This window comes from Mya arenaria, chromosome 15 (genome assembly GCF_026914265.1).
Source record: "Mya arenaria isolate MELC-2E11 chromosome 15, ASM2691426v1".
Classification (NCBI taxonomy): Eukaryota; Metazoa; Mollusca; class Bivalvia; order Myida; family Myidae; genus Mya; species Mya arenaria.
Genome location: NC_069136.1, coordinates 36,877,734 through 36,893,204, shown reverse-complemented (window position 1 = coordinate 36,893,204; position 15,471 = coordinate 36,877,734). Strand labels below are relative to the sequence as shown.

Here is a 15,471-nt window from a genome sequence, read left to right as displayed (position 1 = left end):
TAAATCGCGTAAAAATTTCCATTTAACTTCACTGGCAATCAATTTTAAACTTAGTAATACAACAAGAGGGCCATGATGACCCTAAATTACTCACCTGAGTAAAAGCGTTAAACATTTGGTATCACTATAGCTTAAAATCTGTTCTCAAAGCTGTACACATATTCCAAAAAATGTACTTCCAAAATAAGAAAGTAGGTCAAAAGGTAACAATGACAATATTGAACTGTGTTTTCAAAACTGTACACATGGTCCAAATGTTGCTTCAAAAATCGGAAAATAAGTAAAAAGGTTAAAGTCAAGGTCATCCCAGCACAACATTTTTATTTGTTTTCAAAATTGTGAACACGGTCCAAATTGCTTCTTAGCTTTAAAAATAAGAAGGTAGGTAATGGCGTGGTAAAAGGGGTGGGCCCTGAGCTTTGACCCCAATGGGATTATTTGCACAGTCATGGTAGGGGCCACTATATGATGCGAGATACAAATTATTATAGGTTTGAGCATGACGGTTTCAATCAAGAATATTTTTTTTTAGAATTCCCTCGTGGCCAATTTTTACCCCAGGAGTATAATTTCATGTTCACAAACAATTGTCTACAGACAGACACACAAACGATGGACAGTGCACCAATCCCATAAAATCAACGGTCCTAGATTGCCAGAATTGATGGAGTTGCACACAGATCAGACAAGAATACTTCTCTAACTCCAACATCAGTGTGTGTATACCACGTGATAAAGTACGTCATAAATGCTACGTCGGAAGGCAACATTTTATCAACATGTTGCTTCGAATGTTGACTTAAAGCAAAGATTACTTTTTTTCTTCACCATTTTAAACGAATCAATGGGCAGTCTATGCCGCTTGAAGAGTCCCATCTGCGTTTTATAACCGGAGTTTGTTAAGGTGATTAGTTTCCTAAAAAAAATATTTTGAAAGTGCTCCGTCAGGCGGCCGTATTATGAAAAGGTTTGTCGAAGTGTTTAAACGAAACTAAACTCTAAATCAATCTCTAGTAAGACAGAATGCGGAGCACTTTGTGCTCAGGTGAGCTAAAACTGTTAACACATTTGAATTTATGAATACTTTTATCTAAAATTTCATTAACTACTTCTACTGTTTTACATTCATATTAATTTAACAAAATTGTTTTCAATGGAAAATGGCCGAGGAGTCCGAATGATGGGAACATAATCAGTATACACAAAAATTACCAACCAACATTTCCACGATTTTTTTCTAATATAACTTTCTATTAATAAATTATATAGTGATTGTTTTGTCGTAGATGTTTTTGTTTTTTTAACAATGATAACGTTCCAATCACATTTAGTCTTTAGTCTTTTTATATTCATTTTTTTTAAAATTAATCTATTTCTTTGTGTGTGTGGTGGGGTTAATAGGATTGGTCCTTTATTAACGTAATTACTGTCTGCGGATATCTCTCAGATGGTCTCTTGAATAACTTATTCTGGCGTCAGCAAGGCGATTTGTTTTGTACTTGATCAGGTGTGTCAGAGAATATTATCAGTCCCTTTGTCGCAGATCATGATAATTATTGGCATTTGTCTAAAAATGCGCTAAGTCTTATTCATATTACTGCATGTCATTGCATGTGGAAGATCAGATTTCATCTGAATACTTTTGCCTAATAACTTAATAAGTGTCCTAGGGGTATTCATTTGCAAGATAATAATGTTTTAGATTATCCGAGGTCAGGTATGCTTTGATAGTATAATTAAAATGTAGTTATTATTCAACATGTCTTTAACTATCAGGACTTTAGCTATCACTGAAGGTGATTAATACCCTCGAACGCCGCCTCTCATTATCATTTATCATTGTATGAAGTTTTATGCTATTCCATCTAGTAGTTTTCAAGTTACTGTCCGGACAAAAGTTTAACAAACCAAAAAAAAAACACAGAAAAAGGCAATAACTCTGTAATTTGCTAAAATAGTGTAGTGATTCATGTACACTGAACTCCTTCTAACTGTGCTGTACCATTGTATAAAGTTTTTTTAGTTTTCAAGTTATGCTCCGGACAAGAAAAAGTAACAAAGGGCAGTAACTCTGTAATTAGCTGAAATAGAATTGCGGTTCATGTACACCGCACTCCCTCTCATTATGATCTATTACTGTATGAAGTTTTATTAAATTAAATCCAATAGTTTTCAAGTTAAGCTCCGGACAAGAAAAAAGTGACAAAGGGCAGTAACTCTGTAATAAGCTGAAATAGAGTTATGGTTCTTGTGCACTGCACATCCTCTCATTGTGCTTTAACATTGTATGAAGTTTTAATAAATTCCATCTAATAGTTTGCAAGTTAATGTCTGGAAAAAAAAATTGACATCAAAAAACAAATAAAGGCCAATAACTCAGTAATAAGCTAAAGTAGAGTTATGGTCGTGAAAACTGCACCTCCTCTCATTGTGCTTTACTATTGTATGAAGTTTCAATGAATTCCATCTAGTACTTTTCAAGTTATACTCCGGACAAAAAAAGTAACAAAGGGCAATAGCTCAGTAATAAGCAAGAATAGAGTTATGGTTATTGTACACTGCACTTCCTCTCATTATGCTCTATCATTGTATGCAGTTTAATCCAATTCCATCCAGTAGTTTTTAAGTTATGCTCCGAACAAGGTAAATTGCAACGGACCGACGGACAGACCGACGGACCGACCGACCAACCACAGATGACTCCAATATACCCCCTTCAAACTTCGTTTTTCGCGTGTATAATGACACAGGTTTCGGCAGAAAGTTAACATTTTTTTGTAATTGAAGTTAACATCTAGAAAGTCCTTAAAAAGGATTGGCATAATTTTTTATCATCGTTCACATTCTTCAAGAACAATCTGTAAGTTACTGTACTTAACTGGTTCCTTTGAATTCTGGATAAAAACTGCAAAGTAGAGTTATCTAACTTGGTTAATTAATTAGGTTGGATGGTTGAGTACCATTGTATCAAGTCTTAATGCAATACCTCAAGCAATTGCTGAGATATTAACCTATGTGTGGTTGCACGCAAAACCTTAACCAGAATTTCTAAGTCGAATAATAAAGGCCTTGTTATTTGCATTAAATGCAAAGTAGAGTTATTTTGCTTGGTTGATTAGGTAAGTAGGTTGGATGGTTGAGTACCATTGCATTAAGTCTCAATGCAATACCTCAAGTAGTTGCTGAGATATTAATCTATGTGTGCTTGCACGCAAAACCTTAACCAGAATTTCTAAGTCAAATAATAAAGGCTTATTTTTTAATTAAATGCAAACTAGAGTTATCTTACTCCCTCTCATAACTCAGTAATAAGCTTAAGTAGAGTTATGGTCGTGAAAACTGCACTTCCTCTCATTGTGCTTTACTATTGTATGAATAGTAGTAATTCAGTAGGTTGGATGGATGAGTACCATTGTATCAAGTCTCAATGCAATACCTCAAGTAGTTGCTAGTATTAACCTATGTGTGCTTGCACGCAAAACCTTAACCAAGGTGTGACGCCGACCCCGACGCTTGAGTGAGTAGTATAGCTCTCCATATTCTTCCAACAGTCGAGCTAATAATATAAAAAAATCAAGGGCTATAATTAGTATTTAGGGTTAAAATGGAGTTATGTTACTTGTTGTAAGATGAATTTTATTAAGTGCATTGAATGAACAGTATAGAAGTTTTTTTATTGAAATCCCAACTTGCCCTTAACTTTTACTTGCCTAAAACTTTAACCTAAGTCAATCAGGGGCCATAACTTATATTAAGGATATGGAGTTATGTAACCTTATAGGGTGATGGTACTGAACAATTGTGTGAAGTATTGAGTCAATTATATTAGGGTACAGAAGTTATTAAGAAATATCCAAACTTGCCCTAAAACTTTAACCTAAGTTCCATAGTCAATCAGGGGTCATAATTTGTATCAAAGATAATATGGAGTTATCCAACCTTATTTTGTGATGGCTCTGAACAACTGTGTGAAGTATTTAGTCAATTGAATGAATGGTATTGGAGTTTTAAGTGAAAATCCCAACTTGCCCTAAAACTTTGACCTGCCCTAAAACTTTAACCCAAGTCAGTCAGGGGCCATAACTTGTATTTCGGATAATATGGATGTATGTAACCTCATTGTGCGATGGTCTTGAACAACAGTGTGAAGTATTAAGTTAATTGAACAAAGGGTATAGAAGTTATTAATAAATATCCAAACCTGCCCTAAAACTTTAACCTAAGTTCCGTAGTCAATCAGGGGCCATAATCTGTATAAAGAATAATATGGAGTTATCCAACCTCCTTTTGTGATGGCTCTGAACAACTGTGTGAAGTATTAAGTCAATTAAATGAAGGGTATTGGACTTATAAGTGAAAATCCCAACTTGCCCTAAAACTTTAACCGGACACTGACGCCGGGGCAAGTAGTATAGCCCAACTAGGCTATTCTTCGAATAGTCGAGCTAAAAAACCAAAGTATGAACAAATTTGTTGAACTGATGAAATCGCTAAATATAGTCAAAATTAGAAATCTAAGTAAATTCATAAACCAAGCATTTCTTTTAAGAAATTCTGTGATCAATAAAACGATATAGTCTTTATAGAAAGGTATGACATTAACCTCCAAAATCCCTTTTATCCTGGAATTGCATATATTAAGCATTTACATTTGATTTAGATATTTACCATCAGTATATAAATAATTATCAATATTATGTATTATCTGTGTTTTTTTTTTCTCTTTTCCTTCTTATTTTGCCATGTATCATTGTGACTATAATAATTATTATTCGACATATCGTGTTTTGTCAAGAAACTGTTATTTACATTTTACGACAATAAACAACTCTGTCAGTCTGCCTAACTACCCCTTAATAGTTTAACGATATTATGTGATACATTTCACAACCAGTGACAATTGTTTCATTGACATAAAATTTTAACTAGTCCAAACCCCTTTAATAGGATTTTAGTAAACAAGGTAGTTAAACTAATTTCTGGACAGTACTTAATATAGCCATTTAACACATTTAAGTATTATTTACATTTATCTTTGAACCCCACAAATATGTTAATTTATTTTGCTTAAAAATAAATTCTATTATTTTCGCGAGATTGAATTTAAGGTCTGTTGTTCCGTTGCTATGCAATCGGAACACTCTCGGCCTCTATCGGTCAAGTCAATGCAGACTGGTTCTCGATATTTGACACTAGTTTAAAGTGCACTTTTCAATTAAATTAAACCGGTCTATTAACGTGGAATCTTTCTTTGCTAGCGAAATCTCGTGCGGAGAGGACCGAAATTAAAAAGCTCTTGAATAAATAGGAAAATAAAGAAGTTTAGTACTTTAATATCTGACACTCGCGGCTTAATACGCCTGTTACAACAATGCCGGGTAGAGGACGCCCTAAAGAGAGGAAAAGGAAGGTGGCGGAAACAGCAGAAGTAAGGGAAGAGGAACAGCCACGTGCACGGCGGCTAAGGCAACTGCCTCGTGTCAATTTGGAAGCACAACTCCCACAGTCGCCACAGATACCCTTGCCAGACGCGGAGCTGGGAAACAACAATGAGGGTAATGTAATTGACTTCCATGATATCATTACTAGGTCTCATATTTTGGACCCTTTAACCACAGAAACTGTGGTTCCTACGGGTAATAGGCAAAGTCCTTCAGATACTGGGTGTGGCTTGGCGGGGTCTGGCCAAGGTGGAGTGTTCCAAATGGGTGCAAATTTTGATGGTAGCATGGACATGTATAGGTTAGCGAACGATGATCTTTCATCACATGTACCAACGCAATTGAAGCAACAAATAATGAGGGGAGGATACATAAATTTGGCTATCTTGTTAAAAGGGGAAATTGAATTGAACGATATGTGTAAAAGTTCCACACTGTCAATATCACTAGGTGGCTCCCTTGAGGCCAAACCAAAACAGTGCAAGGAAAAGGTACAATCCGTCGAAAAGTGGACTGATGCATTTTTGATTTACATGTCCATCTATCTGGCTTTGCAACCCCATAAAACAAACGAAATGTTACAATATATGTACAATGTTAGAGAGGGTGCTTCACGCCAAGGCGGCTTTGCATGGCGCTCATATGATGAGCTGTTCAGGCTACGCCAGTCCATAACTCCGTCACCATGGTCCAAAATTAATAATGATCTGTGGTGGCGTTGTATGATTGTTCGTGACACGCCACGGGGAACTCGAACGGTGCAGGTAAACTATAGCCAAACACGATCGTCTACAAGTTTTGCGTGCATTGATTTTAATAAAGGGAATTGCTCATGGGCCATGGGTAAATTTAACCATATTTGTTCACGGTGTGGTGCAAGGCATGCTGAGATTAATTGCAGTCATTCCCCGCCAAACCCAAATGCAATTGTAACCCCTGCAAATTTCTCTCGAAATAATCAGGCCGCACGGGGGCCTATGGGTTACTCAACGTAGATATTTCACACGAGGATCGGGGTTTTCCGCCCGGATAGAGTACATCTCGGCTGCCTGGGGGATTGGATTTTATATCGACACTTTAATGGATTCGATAATGCATTACGTATAATTTTATAAACATATTTTTTTGGGGGAAATTGTTTAACAATTTTGTGGCGGGAAAAAAAAATCGCAAGCCGAGAGCTGGCTAGGCTGTCATCCATTTCAATTTAAAAATGCATACATATATAATTTATGATTTAGATGTATTTGGCTTGTTGAGACCTTTTACCTTGGTCGAGCACCTCGGTGCTAGTTATCACTCGGTATGGGAATCAACAAGAGGACTATATATGTGAAATTGGGAATTGTAAGCTAAAATCAATAAATAAGGATGAATATAGATATAAATAACGTTTATTATCCCGTTGCTGGAATAATAAGTCTGTTGCATGTCTGTTGCTCAAGGCCGGGAACGTCCTAGTACTTGGCGTCCCGGTGGTTGCGTTGCATTGCGTTGCGTTGCCATGAGATTGCGGAGATATATTGCGGATGTTGCATTGGCTGTTGGCAGTTGTGGGTTGCATTGTTGCGTTGCGTTGCTAGGAGATTGCGTGTATATTGCGGGTTTTGCAGTTGCTTTTGGTAAGGAGAATTTGTACGTAGACCGTAGTTGCTGGGTTGTCGCATTTTGCCAAACAGTCTATTCCAGCACGAGCATATCATAGGACACTATAGTATTTATAGAGTACACTTTGAATATACATTTAATACAACTGCTCAGCCTAGCCTCTCTCGGCTTGCGTGCTTCTTTTCCATTCGGACTTCCAGGCGTGTGTCACTATGACCTATCATGGAGTCCGTTCGTTTTCACGGCCATATTTGGCCAATCCTTTTTATTTTTGTTTGTTAAGTGCAGTTATTATATAGCAAGGCTATTATACGTTTATAATATTTATTATGCAGAAGTAACACTTAGGAAATGTCAATGTTGTTTATTTGGTTTCTATTCAACGAACTCGTAAAATAAGTTAATTTATTTTGCTTAAAAATAAATTCTATTATTTTCGCGAGATTGAATTTAAGGTCAGGTGTTCCGTTGCTAAGCAATCGGAACACTCTCGGCCTCTATCGGTCAAGTCCATGCAGACTGGTTCTCGATATTTGACACTAGTTTAAAGTGCACTTTTCAATTAAATTAAACCGGTCTATTAACGGGGAATCTTTCTTTGTTAGCGAAATCTCGTGCGGAGAGAACCGAAATTAAAAAGAACCCCGCCCAGCCCACCCAGTCATAGGATTGTTTTCCCCATTTACCCTTTGTTTAGAATTTACCTGTTATATAAGTTTTAAAGTAATTAAGTTTAAATTTTGCCGCTTAGAAATGTACTTCCATGTGTTGCTGCTTTCGTATTTTGTATGTTACAGTATGTATCGCAGCGGTGGTTTGAGTCTGGTCCACATGCATGCTATGGCGGATTGATGTCTCTCCAGGGGGCGTTCGTTTTAACAGAGAATACCCTAAAACATGTCGGGGAGCAACGGATCACAAATCGCCATCTGAATCTGTCTAGAGTGCCATATTAAAGAGTACGAGGGATATAGGGTCGCTTCTTAACGTGCAACCGCTATATGAACATTGATTGTGACCATGTTGTTTCGCACCATCAGACTGAATTACTATCTTGTAGTCATGGTGATTTATCATAACTGGAAACTCGTGCGGATAGGAATTGAGTATGGAACACTTGACTGTTGCCATAGAGAGGCCATGACAGAGTGTCGAACCTCACTTTAGTGGAAATGACTTTGGTTATAGATACATTGGACTGTACCAGACTTGTGGACATTATGTACTTTCTTCACATGTTGTAAATGTGCCTATATTTTGTTTGTGATTTAAGAATGTATAAATATGGAACCATGGACATCGGAAACTGCTTTCTGTTTGAAATTATTATTTATTCATTATTTCTGTTTCAATAGCTGCTTTGTTGCTTAAATGGTTAACCAGCGTAATGTTGTTACCGGTAGCTTGCATTTGAGGTAGTATTTATAGAAGTTTGAGGTATGAGTGCCGCTTTCCAAGGTTCCACATGTTTTTATTTTAAGAATACTTAGTCAGTCGTGAAGGCGGGAAAAAAATCGCAAGCCGAGAGCTGGCTAGGCTGTCATCCATTTCAATTTAAAAATGCATACATATATAATTTATGATTTAGATGTATTTGGCTTGTTGAGACCTTTTACCTTGGTCGAGCACCTCGGTGCTAGTTATCACTCGGTATGGGTATCAACAAGAGGGCTATACATGTGAAATTGGGAATTGTAAACTAAAATCAATAAATTAGGATGAATATAGATATAAATAACGTTTATTATCCCGTTGCTGGAATAATAAGTTCTTAAGGAGTCTGTTGCATGTCTGTTGCTCAAGGCCGGGAACGTCCTAGTACTTGGCGTCCCGGTGGTTGCGTTGTTGCGTTGCATTGCGTTGCGTTGCCATGAGATTGCGGAGATATATTGCGGATGTTGCATTGGCTGTTGGCAATTGTGGGTTGCATTGTAGCGTTGCTAGGAGATTGCGTGTATATTGCGGGTTTTGCAGTTGCTTTTGGTAAGGAGAATTTGTACGTAGACCGTAGTTGCTGGGTTGTAGCATTTTGCCTAACAGTCTATTCCAGCACGGGCATATCATAGGACACTATAGTATTTATAGAGTACACTTTGAATATACATTTAATACAACTGCTCAGCCTAGCCTCTCTCGGCTTGCGTGCTTCTTTTCCATTCGGACTTCCAGGCGTGTGTCACTATGACCTATCATGGAGTCCGTTCGTTTTCACGGCCATATTTGGCCAATCCTTTTTATTTTTGTTAAGCTGTTGTACCAATTGCAGTTATTATATAGCAAGGCTATTATACGTTTATAATATTTATTATGCAGAAGTAAAACTTAGGAAATGTCAATGTTGTTTATTTGGTTTCTATTCAACAAACTGGTAAAATAAAGATATATAGTGTCTAGTTATAATTGTACACATTTTTGCACTGGTAGTGAATAACGCAACATCGTCAGCGAATAATAGCTTAAATATTAATCTTTTTCCAGGTCACTGCACATCGTCTCAATGAGGACAACATTTGTATCAAGTAATATGGTTATTCATCAATGGATAATTAAGTTATAGCGCCGACACGAGCATGTGTGTACTCTGAGCTTTAAATTTCTCATGTGACCTCGACCTTTGTGGTATGGACCCGGGTCAAGGTCACTGCACATCATCTCAATGAGGACAATATTTGAACCAAGTAATACGGTAATCCATCAATGCATAAGCAAGTTATAGCGCGGACACAAGCATGTGAACTATGATCTTTAAATGTCTTGTGTGACCTTGACCTTTGAGGTATGGACTGGGGCAAGGTCACTGCACATTGTCTCAATGAGGACAACATTTGTAGCATGTAATATGGTTATCCATCAATGCATTATTAAGTTATAGTGCGTCAAGAGCATGATTGGGTACTCTGACCTTTAAATGTCTCGTCTGACCGTGACCCAGGTCAAGGTCACTGCACATCTTAATAAGGACAACATTTGTACCATGTAATATGGTAATCCATCAATGCTATAGCGGGACACTATGTTACGGACAGCTGGACAGCCAAAGTGCATTCCTAAAATCCACTCCACACTCTTGTGGTGGGGGATAAAAAAACTGCAAATCTGTCATGCACTCTGCAGTAAGCTTAAACCTATAATAAACATGAGCCTTTAATTTACACATTTATTACATCTTGTGTGTGACAATACATGCTATATTTGTAGTACATGTATTCAACAAATCATTGCACCAATGTTTATACACATATTTGCACCTGACATTATATCCTTTTAAACATTTACGTCCTGCAGAACAAAGCTGTTTCGTTTAATGTCCCTGTACAAACTAATGAACTTTCCCGCTCGAGCAGTCACTGGTACAATCATTTCCTCACAGAATCTGCGTCTGTCCTGCAGACATTTTTGTGTTGCTTGTAAGCCCAGCCTATTCAGAAACAACATTACAAAGTCATAGCAGTTATGTGACGTCTCATTATACTTTCCTGCAGTCCACAAGGACTCCTGAGCTGCAAAATTTAAGTCTTGGTCCCACTTTTTCACAAAATCGCTATTCTCCAAATTTATGTCAAGAACAGTAACTCTCAAACAATCCGTCCAAGTCTGACAACCCACAGTTACTCCCCTTTCATCATATTCGTACACAACACCTCTTGAGTTTGTCAACCCAATGTGGAGATCTGATTGGTTTGTAAAATCCTTCAGAAAGATCCCAACGGTTGGTTTAATCACCACACAACACTGCGTGAAACTGGCGTCAATAAATGGGGAGTCTATAAGATATGGTGGTATTCTCATCTCAGTTTTCAATGTGTCCTGTCCACAAATCGGGCAAACAAGAGGAATGGTCTGGCACAAAATGTTTTTGTCCCTTTTGCAATGTTGGAAACATCTAATCTCTGACTCCATTATGTGGCTAACAATTAAATTTGTATCAAAAACAAATATTATGAAAATGAAACAGATCTACAATCAGTTAAGTATACTTAATATTTCACATGCAATAATCATAGTCAATTAGCTTTCACCATGTACATGTACTATATTTTCATTATTAGCACTTCAGGTATCTGTGGTCTGACTAATAAAAGTTTTTAATCAAACACCAATTACAACTCCAATCAGTGAATTAATTTAAAGTTTCTCAATTTCCAGGAAGCTGGCCAGGCTTGGCCATAGGTGGCATAGAATAGCTTTTCGCCAGTTGTAGGAGTTTGGGTTTCCCGTCAGTTCTGATTTTCTCGAGCTCTTCAAGGCGACTTCGCACGTGAGCCATACGATGGTATCCCATCAACAAGTCCTTCTGAGCAGCATAGCACGAGCCCTCGTGCGGTTGACCTGCAATAGACAATAATTGAAATGCTCAACAGGGCCTGAAATTCACGAACATCTGGAGTTTGACTTTGAGACTCATACTCAGAAAAAGGTAATTTTTAATTTTGTTGCAAAAATACTATTTATTTTAATACCAGGGGTCAAAAATACAAACAGTCTCAAGTCCAAGTCTAGATCATATTTATCCATTTCTTTTACAAAAAATTATGTAAATAATAATGAAACATTCCAAAATTTATACATTTCAGCGAATTTCACCATCAATGCTTTGAAAGAAGAAAAATTAAAACGAAATGAAGTTATGTCAAATTAAGTCTTGAGTCTGAACTGCATCAGAACATCTATGGTAAAATTGCTCTCTATTACAAACTTACAATTAATCTGTTCTACAAACTGGCAAACATCTTTATCAAAATAAGCTATATTATAGATATTTTGAAACATTTAAGAGTTCAGTTTTCTGAACCCAAGTCTCAGACTTGAGATGTTTGTGAATATGGACCCAGGGTTTACTGAACTAAACTTAATGGACAATAATTGAATGCTTGGAAGTACAGAACTTTCAAACATTTTGGATAAAAATATCAAAAGTACTTGGAAGTTTAGAATATATATAAAAGTGTGGTGTTTATGTTATATTTCTGGGGCCACAAAGCATCTGAAGTCATTTCCTAAGAAAAAAAATTTAAATTTAACTTTTTGAGAGTTTTCCATGTTTGGGAAAACAACTTCCAAAATTGAAAGCAAGGAAGTTTATTTTTCCAATTTCAAATTCGTATTGGAAGTCTGACTCCAGGAGTGATAGTGTTTTGGGGCTAGCATCCTATGAGTCATGAATATAAAGTAAGGCTTCTATAGACCATAGCTGTTGGTACATAACATAAGAATTTAGAAATTGAGTCTTGGAAATCTGAATTCTAACAAAAAAATAAATAATTAATTTATCAAAACCCTTTTATTTTATATACATGTATAGATCTACATTCATGTATATATTTTCAACAATCTCAATAAAAAAAGCTGCACAAATATTTTCATTACGTGACACTGACAGGTACACTGCGAAGGATATCAACAAGTTTATCCCACTAGCTTTGATTATCTGGTCTCCCAAGATAAACATTCTATCTTGATTCTTCCTGAGTTGGAATGCATTAGATTACGCTTGATAAATATTTAGTTAAAGATGCACTCTTACTCCCAAATCAGATTTTCCGCAATTAATAATATTGTTTTAGCGTAATATTCTAAAAAGGATAAATACATGTAAAAAAACAATGGATCTTATGATGGATACCAAGTTTAATTTGAAAGATATGCGCAAAAAACATGTTAATTATACCTTATGAGACTATAGTAGACCACAGTAAATATTTTAGCATTCACAAATCATTTAGTATTTTTGTGTTTTCAGCTATTAAATACATGGTTACAATCTTGTTATCAGTAATTAATATTTACCATGAATGCATTATTTAGTAAGTAGAGGTTTATCAGTTTGTTATAAATGTGTTTGTATTGATTTTGAATTAGAGTGTCACTTTAAAGCTATCTAACTTCAGGAAAATGTTTCTAAGATGATATTGTAAGGATTGAGGAGTGAGGTACAAGATATTGCCTCTCTCCGCAGAATGTTTAGAACTCAAGTCTGTTGCTATAAGGTCAATGCCCGTTCAGAATAAAAATCAAAATTCAGCCCAATTACCAGTCGATACTTGAGTAAGGTAGTTGATCTGTTTCATCAAGCCTACTTCAACACCTTCAAGAGTTTTCATAAAGCCAGTGGTGTGGTTTTCTATCATCTTCATCTGCGGCTTTTCCTTAGATAGCTCCTCGAGGGCTTTACCTGAAAGTTAACCAAACATGATATTGAATAATAATTTAATATTTCATCATACAGTGTCATTTAGAGTTTTTCCCACCTGTGAATTGGGCCAAGGCCCTTAGAATTCATCATCAGATACTGCTGATACACACTATGCTATGCTTCGTTATGTACCGTAGGCAATTTGGCTATGAAAATCTTGTAATCATGAATAATTAATGAGGCAGTTTCATTGGATCGGCAAAGTAACAGATGTTTATGGTTGAAAAGTATTCTGGCGATTGCCAGAGTTTAACCAGGTCTGCCTGCTCAGTACAATAATATTTGGCAGTAGTCAAGACCACACGGCCACGGTAGCTACTGACTTTGTACAGTTATTGAACAAAATTTGAGTGTAACATTTCAATTCATTGGAAGACGAGTTGTCTCTCCTGCCTCATGCATATTCATTAAACTGAGATATTGTCAGTCTATAGTCCAGAGGTATGTATGAAGTGTAACGGAAGAAAGTACCGTGTTTGCTGACAATGTAAGAATTGTGAAAATAGCAACATAATACCTAAAATTGTTAATTTATGAACATATATTACAAACAAAGCAAAACTCCCTTTAATGTCATTGACTTGAATAACTTCAAGAAAAGATAGACTGCATCTGTTTTAATTTAACATGTTACGTGTTGATATTTTAAGGACTATAAATTTTGAGTCCAATATTTGTGAAAAAAAGTATACTTTTCGGAATTGTGAATGGGGACGAATTTTGGCATACTTTGTCACAGAAAAAATTAACTTTTAACCATTTGAATCTCTTGTACTTTGGACAGTGCCACTGCCATCTTTATTTGTTTTTCACAGGCTGTTCAAGCTCTTTAGAAGTGTAGCCTACATGTAGAAACTTCATTGTTTATATCTTCAAGTTTCAAGTTAAATTATTCTCATGGCCCATAATTGCATGGTATGTTATTGAGCGTTGTTGACACTTTTTCAAGTTTACAATTTTGCCACCAATTTGCAGTATGTTGTAAAATGTTAACCAAGTTATTTGGGTAATTCCACAATGTGCAGCTAATTCACCGAAGCGGTTGAAGATCACCGATGATCACAGTACTGCCAGTACATCGTTTTTATACGGAAATGAACAACTATTTCTGACTATGTTCAAGTTGTATCAGTGTGGTGCTTTTATGGCAGAGTTCGAGGAGTCATTTCTATTTTTTGAATTGAGATGGGAACCCCAAAATGAAATATCGTTTGGAAAATATGATCGTCACTTAGATAAAGTCAGATATTTCTACAAATTGGGAAAACAACCTAAATGAATTGTGTTTTTTCATTATAGAAGGAACAAGACATAACTTGTTTAATGATTAAATCAATTGAAGTTTAACTGAACTTAAGTGTATGTCTTTCATATACGTGGAATTCTAGAAATGGCATTTTTCTAGTCTTAAGCTTGATTATTTACATTGGAATTTATAAGGAAAATAATTAGTATATTGTAACCTTTTGTATGATAGGACCAATTACACGAGGCAAAATTTACACAAAATGTATAAGCAAGGTGAAATTTGCTCTAATCTCATGGAATTTACGTCATAAATTGACTTATAGTGTATTCAATTTAAAATAAACATAATTATCAAGTAAACCTGCACTGAGTATTGCATTTGAAACATCTTTTTCGATGGTTTCTAGTTGTTGGAGTCTTTCCACCGGTCCACTGGCAGCCATATTGAATTCAGTGTCCGTAACGAGGGAGAGCCTCAAACGTATGTAAAATGAGCACTCGTTTGCATTTACTGAAATATGCTAAAATTTCATCTGGGACCAATTACAAATTAACCATTAATCCTACTCCCAGATTTTACAAAATAAAGCAAATAAACGAAATATTGAGTAAGCCAATCGAAGCCTAAGCAGCAAACTGAAGAATTTCCATTCCATAGATATGGAAATGTCCCTAATTCTAGAGGCAGTGATTAAAATATCCATCAACCGTTCGGTCGCCTTGATTTAAGAAAGACTTTGTAAGAAGAGAAGCATGGAATCTGTCCAAAGAAGAGCTTCCGGAATTGTGTAAGGATTAGAACTACCTTGGCCGATTATTGCAACAATGTATGCCTAGCATACATACACAATCATGCACGAAATTTACCACATTAACAAAAATACATTATTTCCTCCACAAATACCTAAAAACGCTACGTATTGCAAAGGTAATATAATTAAATAGGACTGAAATAAAATAATATATTCAGCCTATAAATAA

The 15,471-nt window shown here is 36.0% G+C and overlaps 1 protein-coding gene across 1 annotated transcript; it reads right to left on the bottom strand.

Moving 5' to 3' along the window:
- Nucleotides 1-11,174: 11,174 nt before the first annotated feature.
- Nucleotides 11,175-14,955, bottom strand: LOC128219019 (mediator of RNA polymerase II transcription subunit 11-like). The gene is made up of 3 exons (XM_052926830.1): nucleotides 14,852-14,955; nucleotides 13,081-13,221; nucleotides 11,175-11,378 (listed from the first exon to the last, which is right to left on the bottom strand). Exons 1-3 carry the CDS (start codon nucleotides 14,931-14,933, stop codon nucleotides 11,185-11,187), a joined length of 417 nt encoding a protein of 138 aa, XP_052782790.1. The 5' UTR covers nucleotides 14,934-14,955; the 3' UTR covers nucleotides 11,175-11,184.
- Between the last annotated feature and the right edge of the window lie 516 nt (nucleotides 14,956-15,471).

Bases quoted from the DNA above. Each gene is read 5' to 3' on its own strand.
- LOC128219019 (XM_052926830.1), bottom strand. From the start codon at position 14,933: ATGGCTGCCAGTGGACCGGTGGAAAGACTCCAACAACTAGAAACCATC. The intron at 13,222-14,851 runs GTTTACTTGATA...GTTAACTTTCAG, and splicing joins AAATGCAATACTCAGTGCAG to GTAAAGCCCTCGAGGAGCTA. The intron at 11,379-13,080 runs GTAATTGGGCTG...TGTCTATTGCAG, and splicing joins CCTTACTCAAGTATCGACTG to GTCAACCGCACGAGGGCTCG.